The sequence below is a fragment of the Neolamprologus multifasciatus genome, chromosome 13 (assembly GCF_963576455.1).
Source record: "Neolamprologus multifasciatus chromosome 13, fNeoMul1.2, whole genome shotgun sequence".
NCBI classification, from domain to species: Eukaryota; Metazoa; Chordata; class Actinopteri; order Cichliformes; family Cichlidae; genus Neolamprologus; species Neolamprologus multifasciatus.
The window spans coordinates 24,853,712-24,870,895 of record NC_140451.1 but is presented as its reverse complement, the minus strand read 5'-3'; the positions used below and the strand labels follow the sequence as shown (position 1 = coordinate 24,870,895).

Below are 17,184 nucleotides of genomic sequence, written 5' to 3'. Positions count from 1 at the left end.
CTAACAGGCGAACTTTGTTTTTACAATACGTCATACTTTTCACTTTATTCTTTTTACTTTCCTTCCGCTGTTGCTCTTAGGTAATTCTTAATAATTGATTCCTCTAACAGCTGATTGATCTTCCTATGCTGCTCACTCCTCATATTAACTTTCACATGTCCATAAATCTTCCTGATCTTGCATCTCTTTGGCTTTTTTTCCTAGCATGTTGAGGTTCAAAAACATCATTGTAGGTTCATCTGTTGAGATTTAGGAAAAGCTTCTCCAGTCAACATGGGCAGGTGGAAAACTGCTGAACATTAAAATGTTTATTATTGTTATTATGTTTTATTCAGTACTGTAATCGTCCACATTTAGTGTCTATTTGAAACAAATTATATAAAATTCAGTGTTTATTGGCTAATACAGATATATGCTGTTAGAAACACTTTTGTTAACAAGATCTACTCCAGATATCTTACTTCCACCAAAACACATGTTTATGGTATTTTCTTGAGAATATCAAAATGATGTGCTTTAGCTCACTGGATCTAGATGCAGTTCTGGCCTCTGTCCTCTGAGTATCCTGTCTCTCCATCTTTGCATAGCTCTGTCCTTTTTTAAATATACCTCTCCTATCACAACCATCTGTTTGACCTGCCCTTGCTCCGCTTCCTCCACCTGTCCATCCTCCCACTTTGGTAAACAGAACTTGTTCTGGCTTTTGGTGGTCCTGGATATGTCTTTGGAGCTATGTGTGTTTGGGAAAGAGACATCACTAGCAGTCATGTCATGGAACATTAGGTGAACCACTGGGCTGTGTGATGTTTGTTTACCTGGCCTGTCTGCCTCCCCATCTCTTCAAGTGTGTGTGCGCGCACACGTGTGTGTGTGTGTGTGTGTGTGTGTGTGTGTGGTCTGGCTCGCTGTGCTGGCCATGATGCTCGGCTGAGCTGATGGATATGCATACTGGCTAAATGAACAGATAAAGGGGGAGATGGAGAGAGGACGCCGTGGGGGAAGTTTGGACGGTGGACGGAGGGATGTTAGCTAGTGTTGATCCATTTGGGCAGATCAACTCCAAGCCATTGGTCTCAGTGATTAGTGGGTCTGTCAGTTAGTGATGGAGAAAGGGAGAGTGGGAGGCATGGAGATGGATAGTCGGAGTGAAGCACAAGTTTCACTGGAAGTGATAAATAGTACAGACTTGACAACGACTCAAGTCATTAGAGATATTGTTTAATGTTGATACCACCATTTGTAATCAACCCTGTGGAAAACCGTTCTTTAAGGGGAAAGTGTTTTGTTTTTTGGAGGTTTTCTTTGTTTTTCTTGTGGATAACCTTCCTCAGTTCGTCTGTTCATGAAGCGATGTCCGCTTCATTTTTATCTTTTTGCTTCTGCTTACATCACATACATTTATACACTCGTTTTTACCCGAGTGGTGAGCAATGAATTTTCACCAAGGGGCCTCATGAGAGGCTGGGACCGTCGTAGAGAACCGCTCCAATAAGCTGATCTCAATTCTGCTCATGAATTTTATCTCTTCATAAGCTTATTAGTGCAGTCCACCACAACAGTCCCGATTTCTCATGTGGCCCCTTGGGGAAATTAAATGGCCACCCCTGCTTTAAACCAATTCCACCACTAATTTTACTTATCAGGGTCAGGATTTAGTTGCCGCTTAAGGTAATGCTTATGAAATAAATTAGCCTGAACTGAAAAGACTTGAGGGTAATTTAAAAGTTGCAATGAAGAAAGCGGCTAAAATGTTGGGGTGGGGGGGCAATTGGAGGGCAGATCATCTAAATCCTCTTGCTTTGTCTTCAGTTGCACAGATATGATACAGGGAATTGCAGTGTGTTGAGTATCGCAGAATTGGTAAAACGTGGGAATATATTTGTAGTTGGAAACTATGTTGATGGTGTCAATTGCTGATGTCTTGATAATTAAAAACAGAAACAGAGCAGCAACAGAAACCCGATAAGTTGAAAGAGTGCCCTTATCTCCATCAGGCCCACATTCAATTAACCAAACTTATCCCTTTTGAAAAGCTTAACCCTCCTTTTATTCTCTCCCCCTGTTTAGCGGTGTCTCCTCTACTGCTAGTCACCCCGTCCCCCTCTTCGCCCCTCTATTTTTCCCCCCCCGTCCCATTAAATCTGTGACAGCCATGGGTTCCCATCGCCATAACAACTGGCATAGGGAGGTGGAGGGCTGGAGAGACAGACTGAAATTAGGATGCCAAAGCACTCACCAGTGGCCCCGTATCTCAGCCCACAAGGGTGTGTGTTCCCAGTAGAGTGACACTCGTTTGAGGGGTTTTGTTGTATTAACAGCTGTGTAGGTGTGGATATCATTACTCCCATGTGTTCACTTTATTTGCTTTCATGCATCTGTGTACTAAAATCTCCACCAGTGAAAAGAGCGAGGATCTTTGTTGTGTGAATGGTAAGACAGGATCCAACATTATCCTGCATTTGGAGGCTTAATGGTGATTATTCAAATATATTCTGTGTCTGTGCATCTCTCCATCTCCCTCCTCCTTCTTGGTCATGCTGTATAGATTAGTATCCGTGGTGGAGAGCGGCTGTATCGCTGTCAGCCCATTAGCAGCTGTCTAAATAGATGGTAAACGCATCTTAATTGCTTTACCCTGATACACTACATATACACACACAAACCACACTCTCTTTTCACCATTTAGCCCCTAGTGTTGGCCAGATGGACGCGTGGCCCAGTAAAAAGCCCTCCATTACCGGCTGGACTTGACCAAACTGATCCACCCCTCAGCCCGCTTAGCGAGGTCTCACTGGGTCCACGGCGGGCCCTTGTCGCCACATACCTATAATTTAGCCCCCCAAGTGCTTTCCACATGGCCACGGCAAAAAGCTGGCCTCCATTGTAGAGGTCTGGTAATTGTAGTCTCGTTTAGAAAACTGCAAGTAGCAATTAGCACAGAGTTGGCATTATACGGGGTTGGATTTGCATCCCCCACTGGGTGCAAAATTCTGTTTTAATATGGGTTTGTTTCCCCCACATGGAATTAGCTAAAGGGGCCTTTTATCACATTCACACACCCTACTCTTCTCCCAGCCAATATCTGCCCTCCTCTCGCTTTCTTTCTCCTCTCTGCATCATCTCTCTTTCTCCTTCTCTTTTGTTCTTTTCATGTGCCCGTTCTCTGTCCATCTAATCCACTTTCACATCGCTTGTTTTGATGGAGAGGTGCATGCTGACACCTCACTGACGCGTCGCACACAGATGTGGGAGCAAGTGTTGCTGACGTTTCTTCCTTTCCATCTCAGAGGCAGTGGACATCCTGAAGGAGATGAAAGAGAAGGATGTGCCGATGAACGACACACACGTGACCACCCTGTTTCACACGCTCAACGCTGTAGCGGCCGCAGGCGATATCCCTTCCATCCGCCGACTGCAGGACACGGTCTTTACCCTCGGTCTGGTCAAGCCCACTGCTAATCTCTGCTCCCCCGTGGTTACTGCCTACCTGGTCAGGTAAAAGAAATCCTAAGTGTTACAAAAGTGTCCCAAACTCCCTTAAAGTTAAAACATCGATTTGAGTTGTATGTTCCAGTTTTATGGCTGATGGTCTCCACTTAACCAGCCAACAAGCTCACTTTTGTTTTCAGATTTGAGCCTTCATCTGCCAAAGCGTGTTGCCAGGTGTGTGTATGCATGTGTGTCTCAATGAGTCACTCATTCCTCCCTATGATCATAGCTGAGGTTATATTCTGGGTCAGCGATTCAGATAGAGAGAGGATGTGGAAATTGCTCATTTATGTTAGCCGTGTGTGTTTATGCGCGTCAGAGCCAGGTTTTGTTTGTTTGAGGATGCGCCAGCTGCAACCTCTCCCATGAGCTCCCCCACCCCTGATCCCCTGAAACACCCACTGCTCTCCTCTGAGGTTTAAGTGTGGGTGTGCGGGGAGAGATGGCCATCGATGCTGCTCCTCATAATGCAAGTATGCAAATGAGCATTAGCAAATATTGGCTGCGGGGTCACTGCTATTGCCCCACCCTCAACTCTATTCGGTTTGTGTGTGTTTTTCAGTGCATGTGCGTGTTCTATTTGTCGAAGCAGCTTTTAAGTAGATCAACTCATTAGCATGTTAATTATGTACAGACCACTAATTGCTGGATTTACCATAGACACGTAATGCGCGGTTAGGGGGCACACACACATACTGTGCATGCTTTCATGTGCAGTTTACCTCTAGCGTGCTTACTGCAGCAGAGGTAGACCTCTGCAAAGAAAGCTCTCTTGCGCGCACACACATACACACACTCTCTCTCACCGGGTGCTCCCTTGTTGCTGTTTGTGTTGCTGTAAGTCTGGTCTCTGGCACAAACAGTTTCCAGGTTCACTCGTTAATCACTGCCTCTGTGAGATTAGCAGGCTAATTTACTACTGGGTCATCAACAGCCGCCAAAACACAAACGCACACAGCAGCTTAGCACAGCCTCGTTCACAAATCAAGTGCCAGTTGTACTTCCTCCAAATGATACTGCAGTGAACACACTAATAAACACAAAGCAAAAAGATGGCTGCTGGTATTCTAACATCTGTCATGTGTTTATGATTTGTTAGTAGGACATTTGGGTGAGTTTAGTTGGCTGGTTGTTGAGTGTTGGTCAACTCATCTGGTGTGCAGATAAAGTTTTGACAAAGTTGTCCAATTTGTTGTGCATAAAGTGGATTGGTGTAATTGTAACAGATGGCTTAACTCTACTTAAAATTGATAGGTTTTAAGTAACAACCTAATAATAAAGCTTATTCAGGACACTCTTGTGAATAATCACTATTTTATTAACTTTATTTTATTTTGGCTACAGAGTTTTCTTAGTTACATTTTTAAACCCTATTTTAAAACAGCAAATGTCTTAAATTAGTCTTTTGTGAAAGTGCAGTGGTGGTTCTTGTAGTTCCAACAGTGGTTCAGTCAAGCCTCAGTACTGGAACACTTGACTTTTGCACGCCGGTTGAATCTGTCTCTTTGCCCTCTTCTCTTTCTTATCTTTTATCTTCACCCATTCGTCTCCACCTCTTCATTCCGTCAGTCAGCGGACAAACAGTCGGAAGGAGGAGGAGGAGGAGGGATGAAGGGAAGCGATAAAAGAGGACAAAGCAGGCATCACTCCCGCCTGCACCCATCTCATCGCAGCGTCAGCGCTAATGACTTAATGAACACTTCTCCGCCAGATTAGCCCTTGACAGCCCATCATATGCGCCGCCCCGTTAGCCGTCATGCCTGTCCGCTTTGTATTGTGTCTGCTAACCTGCTACTACGCTAGCTGGCAGCTAGCTCACATTGCCACATCCTCGTGGAAGTGATTAGCAACAGTAAATGCTAATGAGTCCAGCAAAATGAAGAGCTGGCAGGACGTGGATGATAAGACGGCAGCCACGTTGATGGAATATGAGGAGGAGGGTAGAGCTGAAAAGAGACAAGTGGCTTAGAGAAAAACGCCTCATTCACTCCCACTCCCTAGGAATAAAAGGAAGAAATGGAAATCCCATGTAGAGAAATCGAAGCAGCCGGAGTTGAATAATGGAAGAACGTGAAAAGACATGCTAAAAGATGCATGTTTAACTCTTAACATGGTCGATACTAAATTAAGCTTATGTTAAAGTTGGTCTAATGAATATTTTTGACATATTTATCCTTTTAAGCCAACTGTTTTCTGATTGGCTGCCCCCCATAAACATAACAGCAGGTGGGTCCTCACAGCCAGGGCAGTGTGCATGACATGGCCACGTAAGGACGCTGCCTCTGATTGATGTAGCAGAACAGTCTGAATATGGGCTTTGGCTCATAAGGTTTAAGTGCACATACATTTACTTAATTATTTAATGGCTCCATAACGTAATGATTTACATAGCTGTTTGGTAACCAAAATGTTGCCGGTGGCCGGAGGCACGAATCTCCCTTGGGGTTGCATCGGTGTGAGCTACCCACCGGCTACTTCCCTGTGACAAGGGAATATAATAAACCCACTGGCAAATGGATAAAGTTAGAAGTTATTATTCCCAGTAGCTTATATATAAAAGCTATACAAATTTGTGAATACTCTGCATTTTGAACTAGCCATTAAATCCCAATCCCAAATTGGGAACATCAGCTGAATTATCTGTTCAGCCAAAATGGTGATGGGAATGATTCACATCACCACAACGTTACACGCACAGTTTCACTCATGTGAGGGGTGAACAGTACTAGCATAAGTGCCTTTCTTGAATACACGTAGTTGTGTGCTGATCAGTTTCATTTGTGTTTCAAGACACAGACACCTCGTTTTCCCTCACGCGAGGACAGTGGCTTGATAACAGGCCTGCTCATCTCCTCCGAACAAAAGGGGGAGGAGGGGTGACGGAAATGGAGAGGGAGGTAAAGAATGGGGGAGTAAGATGAGGTAAAATGAGCTTCCTTGTCTAATCCTTCAGGTTTCTATGGAGCAAAGCGCTCGTTATTTTTTCAGGGCTTAATTGGCTGGAAAGTGGCTGACATGCAAAGTTGGGGACATTAACAGGGCTGTGCGCTGCAGTAAATGGCAATGCAAAGTGACAGTTAAATTGTACCTAGGGGAAATTATCCATCTTTCGACATCTTTAGCTCTTTTTTTGGGGGGGGGAGGGGGGGGGGTTAGCGGGCGGCGAGAGGGGAGGAAGGCAGAAGGGGTATAATTGCAACGCCAGGCCCCTTTTCTCTCTCATTAGAAAAGAGGGATTATAAGTAGTTATGGAGTTGCTTGATGGAGGGATGAATAAGGTGGACAGATAGTTGAGATGATGAAACAAATGAGGAATGAAATGGCCTTGCGCACCACACCATAATAGTTAAATTGTATGTATATGATACGTCAACTACAAAGAGCATACTGTGCTTTTTTTCCCCATCCCTCTCTCATTTTGGGGGGTAAACTGCACACCAACGCCTCCCTTTCTGGTCTCCTCCCATCTCCACACTCTTTCTCTCATTTTCAAAAATCTCTTAGTCTCTCTTCTGCGTTGTTCAATCAGACTGTTATGCATTTGAACAGCCTCTTGACTGCCGCTGCTGAATAATGTTGTCCCTCTTCATTTCAATTAGCAGACCTCTTTGCCTTCCAACCCTAATCACTCCATCCCTCCTCCCTCCATCACTCTCTTCTGCTACTGCTGGCTCACAGAAACTGAACTCAAGGTCACATCATTTTCGGTCCTTTTTTTCCCTCTAAAGTTGTTGGTCTTTTTGGACATATTTCACAAATCTGCTTATTTAATTGATTAGATGAGAGGGAAAAAAACACTGCAAAAACTATACCTGTCCATTCTGTCTAACACTGTCTTTTTCTCACTCATTCACTCTGCCCCTTGCCTCCTTTGTGGGTGCCTTATATGCTTTGACCTCTGTGTGATTGACATGGTAATTACCCAATCAACAGATTGATGGCAGCGCTGTCACAATAGAGGGGATTGATGTGGTCTCTCCCACTCCCCCTTCTTGCTCTCTTACTTCCTTTACCCATCTCTGCCTCTCTATTTCTCTCGTTATCACTCCTTCAGGTGCACTCATCCTTTTTCTGCATGCTCTTTTGTTTGTTGGAAGGCGTGAAAGTAGAAGGTTAGGCGGGGGGGTGACATGAGATGAAGCTGTGGTGATGCTGCTGGTGAGGTGGGGGGGGGGGACTAATTTTGTTGCCATATTTCTGTTAAATTGCTCAGCTGGGGGGTGAGGTCATCGGAGGAGTGTGAGAGCTGACAGCATGGGGAAAAAAAGATGGTGTGGAGGAAGAGAGACGGAAGGATAAAAAGAAGACGGGAAGGTTAGAAGAAAAGGGAAATGAGAGAAGAGAAAATGAGGGGAAGGTTAAAGGGCGTTGAAGAGACAAAAGGAAGAGCAAGAGAAGTTTGAAGGCACAAGAGGAGCAGAGCAGAGAGGGTAAAGATCAGTGGAGTCCTTTTATCTGTTGCATTGCTTCCTCTCTAAAAGCCTGTCCAGAGAGACATTAGCCCCTCACAGATAGGTGTGTGAGAGTGTGCCTGATTGTGTGAGAATGATGTATTGGGGCCAAAAGGCTTCATCGCCCACAGTTGTGCTGTCATGAATTCAAAGGCCTGTATTGTTGGGGTGGGTCATAGTGCTTGAATGGGAGGTCACAGGGTTAACACCCCATGATACGCTCTTCTATTCTCTACTGACACAATCCTGTACATGACTGATTGCTCAGACCTGGCATCTAACTCTCTCTCTCTCTTTGTCTGTATCTGCAGTAAGGACGTGTCCGGAGCTCTCGAAGCGGCACTCGAGTGTCAGAAGCGCTACAACCACCTGCCTCGCATCCACGACATTATTGTTGCTCTGGTGGAGAAAGGAGAGACTGAGTTACTGCAGAAAGGTTACACACTTTGTACATAGTCATCACATCCTGTCCTTCAGCTAACTTTTTCCACATCCAGTAACCCATCTATCATCAGTTTATATTAAAAAAATACTAATGGGCAATGTATTTATTTATTTATTTTTCCTTAATATTGTAAAGACTATTAGAGAATCTGACAATCCCCTAGAAGGAAGCATTTGTCAAGGACTAATTTTTAACCGGAAGAAACCTCCAACAGAACCATATATTTATAACCCACTGTAAAACATGGATGTTGCTATTGTCATATCACTCATAGATCCTTTTCAAGGTACCAATGGGTGTGACTTGTAGTTTGACCAACGATTCATCAATCAGACGTTGTTAGCCAGTGAGCATATCTGAAATAATCCTTCTTTCTGAGGCATACTAACTAGAATATAGAAAATAGACTTTGCTTTATTTTGTTTGACCCAAAATTAGCGGCTGAGCTCATAAACTAATCGGAAAGTGTTTATAGATGTCTGGGCAAACAGCTGCTTTGATGAAAGTTTAGGGCACTTCCTGTATTGTCCTTACATTTCCGGCCAGGAAGCTTCATCCAACCTTTATACTGCCTGTGGTCTGAACAGGGGCTTACGGAGTAACTTTGACTATTGTAATTCCTTTTATTTAGGTCTCCCTCACTCCTCTCTCTACCGTTTGTAGTACAGAACGCTGCTGCAGCCTTTTATCAGGTGCCAGAATGCATGATCATATTACTCCAGTTTTAGCTAACTTACACTGGCTTCCTGAGAAATTTCGCATTGATTTTAAAATTATTTTACTCACTTATAAAATCTTAAACAATATCACACCTAGCTATTTAACAGTACTTCTCCATTTGTATAATCCTAAAAAGCACTAAGATCTTCAGACCAGATGCTCTTAATACAACCTAAGTCTAGGCTGAAAACCAGAGGTGATCATGCCTTTGCTTTCGCAGCAACTGGACTGTGGAACAGTCTCTCTATTGCCAATCGCACTTCCGAGTCTATTCAGTCTTTCAAATCTCGCTTAAAGACTCATCTTTTTACCTTGACTATGACTAGGGCTGTGCGATATGACCAAAATCTCATATCCCGATATAAGACATCTATCAACACAAAAACATTTTGCATTTTCTGAAACTTCTGTAAATCTCGGGCAGCTCGACTTGCGTGAAGTGTTTCCAGCTCGGTATCGTGTACCTGGAGTCGTGTGTTGCATGAAACTATACATTTTTAGACATAAGTTGTAACAACCGCCGTTTTCTTTGTGAGTATTTATTACACGGCGTGCTGCGGGGAAAAGCCTGTTCTAACGTTTGAGTCTAAGGTTTATTTTTTAGCACCTGACGGCTCTTTTTTGCTTCTCATCCGTAAACACTCTGCTCTTTCACGTGATTCAGTTTATTTTGAAAAGTCTCAACAGGATCTTGAGCTTTATTGTGAAAGGTTTATGTGGAACATAAACAAGCGGACACGCGATGGTTTTAGCGTCATTGTTGCTAACAACAACGCATAAAAACTGGTGCTTGTCCGTCCATAGTGTGGTTATATGAAATATAAGAGAAAGAGAAAACTTTAAGAAATTAATATAGCCACTACAGTGACCATCAAAACGATGTAAAAATATTGCCGTAAACAGTTTATTTTGCGACACCACGAAACAAACAATAGCGTAAAATGAAACGATAGACGTTTTTATATCGTCATCCGATATATATCGTTATATCAAACAGCCTTAAGTTATTTTGACTATCATTTTGTTGGCTTCTAAGTTTGTCTTGTGTTGTGTTACTGTTTGGTAAATTTGTCTTATTTTATTTATTTCCTAATTTGTGAAGCACTTTGATGACATTGTTGTTTTTAAATGTGCTATATAAATACATTTTGGTTTGATTTGATTTGATTTATGGAGGGGCAGCCATGTGCTATAGCTGGGGTTCAGGCAAGAGGAAAAAAACATAACTACGGGATCATTCAGGTTGTTTGATCGAGCTCAAATCAAATATTTAGTGGTTCCACATCCTCTAAGGACGAGAAGATTTTACATTTTCTTAAATTTTAATTTTTTCATTTATAAATTATAACATGCTTTCATAGCATGTTTGTTTTGTCATGCAAACAAGAATAGTCCTGGTGGGATTTTAAACATTTTTCATTAACTTACAGATTAGGAGTGACAAAAGACGGGTTAATCTGAACTGTGGACCAGGATTCCCCAGAGTTCAGAAGATAAGAATAGCTGTGTACTCTGTCACTGCGACTCACAGCTATAATCCAAAGTTTTTTTTTCCCCACTCCAGCTTAGCGTGATCCATTTTTGTTTCTTCTGATTGACTCCAACCTTTTGTTATTCATTTGGGTCTTTGTGTGTGGGGAGGAGCTATTCCAAAGTGCTCATTCAGTGTTTGCGTTAAACGCACATGTAACAAGTGCCAACAATCCCAAGAGAGCATAAGAGGACCAGAGAGTGAGAAAGGTTCAGACCAGGGTCACGGTGAAGCATGTCAGCCAGTCACATTTAGAACAGTCTCCCTGTATGTTGACAGCGATGCGGTGAAAAGGTCAAGTTCGGTGTGCCGCCGGGGCAAGTGGCTCTGGAGTACGTAAAGGTTGAAACTGTACAGTGGAGCACCTCTCCACTTCTTTACCTCCCCTCTGTCTCCTTTCATTCCCCCAACATGCCAAAAGGTGACAAACCCTCACAGTTAGTCGCTGCACCCTTAAATCCAAAGTAACTCTGATTAAAGTGCTAAAAGAGGCCAGCATGTAAAGCAGTGTCAACTTACGAATAACAAATTATACCGCCTCTCACTCCATCATATAAAGCATCAGAGAGGATGACTTGTGACATAAACCTTGAGTCACACTCGCAGCATCGTGAGTACCCCTGTGGACCCATGCTGATGCAGTGCATGAATGGTCTAAAAATTCACCTTAAAATACACCTTTTAAAATAAAAGAGAAGAAAAGCTTCCAGCAGACTGGCCTTCAGCTGTCCAAAACACACTAAAAGCATGACACAGCTTGTCAAAATCTTCATTCACATGTGTGACCTTGGTTTGGTTTCAAGCACCAACAGAAAAATAAAGTATAGGGTTTTCAGAGGTCTGGCAATTATAGCAACTACTGAGCTATTTTCAGATAAGAAGAGGACAGAATACATGCTTTTAACCTGGAAGTTTCAACAGGATCCTGCTGGTGTGGTTCAGTCTTGGGAAGATAGGATTTGCACATAGAAAATGCTACATCATTTAATCCAGTCAGAAACTCTGAAAACTTGTTCACATTGGAGCCAATCAGTGAAATATTTCCAGCTTTAAATGAGTGCAAATGAAGGGAGTAGGATTATTCTTTTTTTTCTTCTGTTTGCTGAATATGCAGATTCATTTGGGTTACTGAAAGTTTGCAGGGTGTGTGTTTGTTTGTGTGTCTGGTACCTGTTCTGAAGCTGCTGGATGGAGATAGTACGTAACGCTGAGCAGAGCGTTTTAGCAAGTTCACTGGGGCAGCTTAGGCTTTCATTCGGGACCTGTGTTTGTTTGAGAGCTGTCTTGATAGGGCTGCTTTGTGAGTGGGACATTGTGCCAAATAATGGAATCAGAAGGAAATGAAGTGTGTGGTGGGTTTGTTTACCTTACGGGCGTTTTTCTTCATGACCTTTCTCTGCTCCGTTTCCTCGCCTGTCTGTCTTTCTCTTCAGCCATGGACTTTGTGAGCCAGGAGCGAGGAGAGATGACCATGCTCTATGACCTGTTCTTCGCATTCCTGCAGACAGGCCGCTACCGCGAGGCCCGGAAGATCATCGAGGTAACATTGTGTCTTTATTGGAAGGTTTTATTTGTTTTTGTTCGACTGCACTCTGCACTCTGATCAGATCAGATCTCCAAAGAAAATTAGTTTCTTAGTGTTGGAGAATCTAGCTGATGAAAAATTGTTCTCCGTGGCCGTCATAAGCCGCACAGGACATGTAGGATGGAATTGCCAACCCTCTTTTTGTTATTGTAAATCATCTGACCTGAATATTCGATGAATATTTATATCTTTGTCATCTTAAGTCCTGCTTTAAAATCTGTGTAGATTAGTGCGAGAAAGAGAGAGGCAAAGCGGGCAGATAAGAAGCGATTTTCACATAAATGGAGAAGGGGTTGGGAATGGACAACAAGATAGAGAGAGTGATGAGCAGATGAATAGAGGGATGAGCCTGACAACAGAGGAACAGAAACAAGGCCGATCAGAATGAGAACAAAACAGTGAAAAATATCTTAACTCCCTCGCCCTGACCTTGCTCTCTCTCCCTCCCTCTCTCGCGTGTCCCGGCGTGCACGGAAATGGGGATTTGTCCCTCTTGAGGATTTTCAAACCCTCTTAAATATTATCAGCGTGTTATTGTGGCTCTCGCTAGATTGTATGACTGTTATCCTACTTATAATAGCGAGTCAGCTACGTGCTACATGTGTGAGATTGCTGATGCCTTGTAAATAGATGTACAGCTGACCTTGTCATGGAAAAAATAGCTCAGATTTGAATCCCACTGAAATGTTGTAGCACAGTACATACAAAAATCCCCAGACTGCAACTGAAAAAAAAATGCAGGAATATTGATTTAAAAGAAGTCCAGCAAGCCTATTTACATGCCTACTGAAAATTAAAGCATACAAGATGTTAGTGGACAATGGCTGCTTTTTAACCATAGTGTGTATTTACTACTTCCCACAAAGTATCACATCTACTGGCATTTTTATTAAATAAATAATTGTAATCTTTCCTTATCTGCTTTTCTGGACAAAGTTATCACTTTTTTTCAGATGTAGAATTTTTCTCACATTACTATAGTCGTTGTTGATTACATCGAAACTCCCTGAACTCCTCCATTTATTTTGGGAATTATTGCCATGGCAGGACTCGACGTCCCTGGCCTCAGGAAGCTATTGATTAGTTCTCTCAGAGGTGGGAATTGAAGATCCACAGAACAGGGCCTCTGCCAGACACTTCCATTGCACCCTTTCTGTATGTTTGGGCACGCCAGGCCTATCCGGCCACCCGATCTAGCGCACCACCAGGTGGTGACCAGTTCACAGCTCAGCTTCTCTCTTCATCCCATTATCTAACACATGCCTCCATAGATCTGATAATACAATTACAAAAATCAACCTGCAGCCTAGAGTGTGCTGGTAGATATGTATCTGTGAACGCCTTAAAGCAGGGATTATGCTTTTCACGAGTCTGTCAGAGTTCGCTTGGGTCCCAGTGATGTAAATTCCATTGCCAGATGGTTAGCGTGAGGGTCTATGGAGGACTTAAAAGAATATGTCAGGAATGACTGCTCGGCAACTGGGTCTCCAGTTGTCGGCATCCTGGTCTGCAACAGAGTATAATTTGGGCTTTATGTTTAAATATGGCATTCATGGATGGAGTTTGCTGTGAATTGCTCAGTGGCCAATAACAAAACACCATTTGGGTTCATGCACCAAACTGGGAGGACATAAAAGTGTGTTAAATCGGTAAGAACGGAACCGAAACTAGCGGTTAAAATGCTTCCTATAGCAGAAGACGGCTGCAGGGACTGGCTAATCCTCTCTGGGTTAGACACTACCAGCAACAGTGTTTCAAGTTACATATAGGTGCTTCAAAACTGCATTCACAACTTGGGATTAAAAAAAAAAAATTTAATTCCCCGGTTTTACAGTTAACGGTGTTTCTTTGCTGTCTTTCAGAGTCTAATCAGGAGAAAACAAAAAAAGGCAGTTGATATATTTCAAAAGCCAGGATTCACTTAACCTTCACAGACTTTTAGAACAGTCTAAACACAAAGTTCACTTTTGAACTCCCCCGTATTATACTTGCATGGCGATAGATCCACCGCTGAGGTGATAAACTACAATTGAATCATATCTTTGACTCAAATATGCATACACACACTCAGATGCACAAATACTTTTTCCCCTGTGAGAGCGTCAAGTGGCAGTCCAGAGTGGTGTCTCTCTTTAGGCTGTGTTTGGTATAATTGGCAGCTGATTAATCACAGCTAATTAAATGTAATGATAGAGAAAGGTGGCCAATTTTGTGCTAAATGGTCATGGTTAGATAGGGGATTGTCAGGTGGCCAGGCCTATTATTGTGTGTGTTATGGTCAAGGTTAGGTAGTATTGCTAAAGAGTGGTAAGCCATTATGTGTTTTGTTAGGGAGAGGGGTTTGCCTCTGCGTGTGTGTATTTGTGTGTGTGGGGGGCTAAGTGGCCAGGTGATTAGTGGAATTAGGACATTAGGAATTGAGATGGAGAGGGTTTGTTAAGTGGAGGTGAGGAAAGGTCGACTCCAGCACTTTCTTTTTGTCTATGCACGTAAGTAGGTGGGAGAAACCTGTGAAGATGCTTTGGCAACTAAAGGCTACGCAAGACACCGAACAAGGTGGCAACAGGGACTCCAGTATAGTTTTATTTGAGCTGTTTGACATGTTTCCATGATCTCTGAGTGACCTTTTGTTTTTTGGGGGCTGTTTCGAACTTGAATTCTTTTCATGTAACCATGCGTGTGTGTAAACTATGTGCCTTCTTATTTCTGAGGATTTTGTTTTTGGCCCAGATTAGGGAGATTTGTCCTGATGGATTCAAAATCCCAAACATATTCGTGTGTGTGTGTGTGTGTGTGTGTGTGTGTGAGCAGTTGTGGTGCTTTGAGCCCTCAAGACTTTACCAAGTAAAAGGAATCAGAGGCAAAGAGATGGAGCACTTGCACCGGGCCTTAGTCTCTAAGAAGATTAGACAGACTGAGAGAGAGTGAGTGCAACACATTTTAATTTGTCCCTTTGGCTGGTTGGGTAAGAACATAATGCCTTTGCCTGGGACAGCTAGAGGGATGGAGAGGAGGAGCAGGAGAGATTTGGAGGAAGAGGCAGGGATTGAGAGAAGTGGGGATTGAAAGAGGAAAGCATGGCAGTCAGGGGAAGGGATGAAGCCGGTCTTTCCTTTTACTCTCCCCTCTCTCACAGTATGATGGGCTCCCATCAAAGAGGCCAGCAGGGATTGAGCGCTGTTGATCCTCATTCAGATTAACTTCCTGCCAGATCGGTCTGTGTCCTTTTTTTTTTCTTTCTTTTTTTCCTTAGCCAGATTACCAGGAAGACAGGCAGAGTGAGGTTTCTCAATCCTAGTCTTATTCAGATTGTATCAAAGCCCCCAGGAGACAGATGAAATCCTGATCACTGTTATTCCATGATAATCATCTAGTCACTCCTCATATCAGACTAAATCATAGCTACATGAGCCTGCAGATCAATCTATGTCAGCCTTTATTGACAGCCCACACACTCTGTCTGTCTGCATCTCACTGGCGTCCTAAAAAATCTGAGCAAATCTCCTGGCTGTAACTGCCGGGGCGTCAGATTCTCTGCATTTGAAATCATAATTTTATTGTTGAAGTTCCTTTTTTTTTAATGCCATTTTCAAGAGTGTAGTGGGAGGTCTTTCTGTAGTATTTCCACAGTTCACATAGGGCAGTTCCAGTGTTGCATTGTGGAGTCCTAGATAATGGTCTCTACTACAAGGTAGCGTGTACTGTAAGTGGCTTCACTGGGTTTTTAAACTTATTCGTGGCAAACATTTGCTATTCCTGCTCCCCACGATATACATTAGCTATGAGAGTTTTTTGTATCAATATTGCTCTAAAATGCACTCAACAATCCTCTTTGTTTGGGTTGCCTCTGAGTTTTCTGCCTTCATTTATTCCCAGACTGTTATTCTGAGATACAGTAGCATATTTTGTATGACTTCCTCTTCTTTGTGGAGCGGAACATATGTTTCTTATGAATCTGGCTGTATGTTTGGAGTGCAGAAGAAATTTCAGATCAGTTAGATGCTTCTATGTTGTTACTGGATTAAGAACAAAAATCTGAAATCCGTAAATCTTTGCACAGCACTGCAAATTTGTCAAATCTGAGTTTTGGATAACTGATTATTGAAAAAGTAATTTAAAGTGGAAAAAGTACTTTGCAAACTTCTAATGGACATATTCACTACACTGGGAAACTCAATGATTTGTCAGCTCTAATTAAAAGAAAAGAGAGAAATTGAGAATGAAAATAATTTCCTCAGATGTAGCTTTGCTAAATACATGTGTCCGACTGCTGAACACATATTATATATCAGCTCTGTTTTCTTTGCCCTTTAGCTTTTATGTATTGATAATCTGCCAAACTAATTCTCAAACGCATTATCTTTAGAAATAGAGTGACTGAAAATACATCATTGATGAGCTTGTAAAACCACTGCACTTACACTTTCGCAAAAAGCCTCCTGCCAGCAGACACTTAAATTTTAAAATTTGTTGCTCGTGATTAGTCTACACCAATAAATGCTAATATTTAAGGACTCTTTATACTGGGGTACGGGTGGATCAGTGTTATGTTAAGGATAATGCTTTAATGATTTTGTATTATATTAATTTCCACCCTATGTTGTGCACAGTGAAGTAATGTTTTTTTTATTTGTCCTTTAGTTTCGAGAGATAAAAATTCCTTTAAGGGAGACCTGGTCAAGGGCAGCGGAAATTGCAGCAAATATATATAGAAGTAAAGAAACAAACACAATTGGCATGAAGTACAGACATTGTAGTAATAATAATAGTGACACTGATAAAATATAAGCCTGATGTTGGAAGATGTTATTAACCAGGATCAAGTAAAAAATAAAATAAAATTTGAAGCATATCTTGTTGCTATGCAGCGTCTGACCAGTTATTTGACATCTGAGACATGTGAGGAACAATTTACTGAAGCTGCTATTTATCAATGAATCAACTGATTTCTTTTGTCTGTTTT

At 42.4% G+C, this 17,184-nt stretch overlaps 1 protein-coding gene and 1 long non-coding RNA gene across 2 annotated transcripts in view; both read left to right on the top strand.

Annotated features, from left to right (window-relative positions):
• The window catches only part of lrpprc (leucine-rich pentatricopeptide repeat containing), a 57,718-nt gene that overhangs the window by 21,245 nt on the left and 19,289 nt on the right, over window positions 1-17,184 (top strand). Inside the window, exons 23-25 of the mRNA XM_085183579.1 lie at window positions 3,288-3,495; window positions 8,252-8,376; window positions 12,070-12,176. Coding sequence (XP_085039705.1) covers window positions 3,288-3,495; window positions 8,252-8,376; window positions 12,070-12,176 — 440 coding nt within the window. The remainder of the gene's footprint in view (window positions 1-3,287; window positions 3,496-8,251; window positions 8,377-12,069; window positions 12,177-17,184) is intronic.
• Window positions 12,183-14,012, top strand: LOC146505632 (uncharacterized). The gene is made up of 2 exons (XR_014877753.1): window positions 12,183-13,030; window positions 13,306-14,012. It is a non-coding gene; the product is annotated as an uncharacterized LOC146505632 (long non-coding RNA).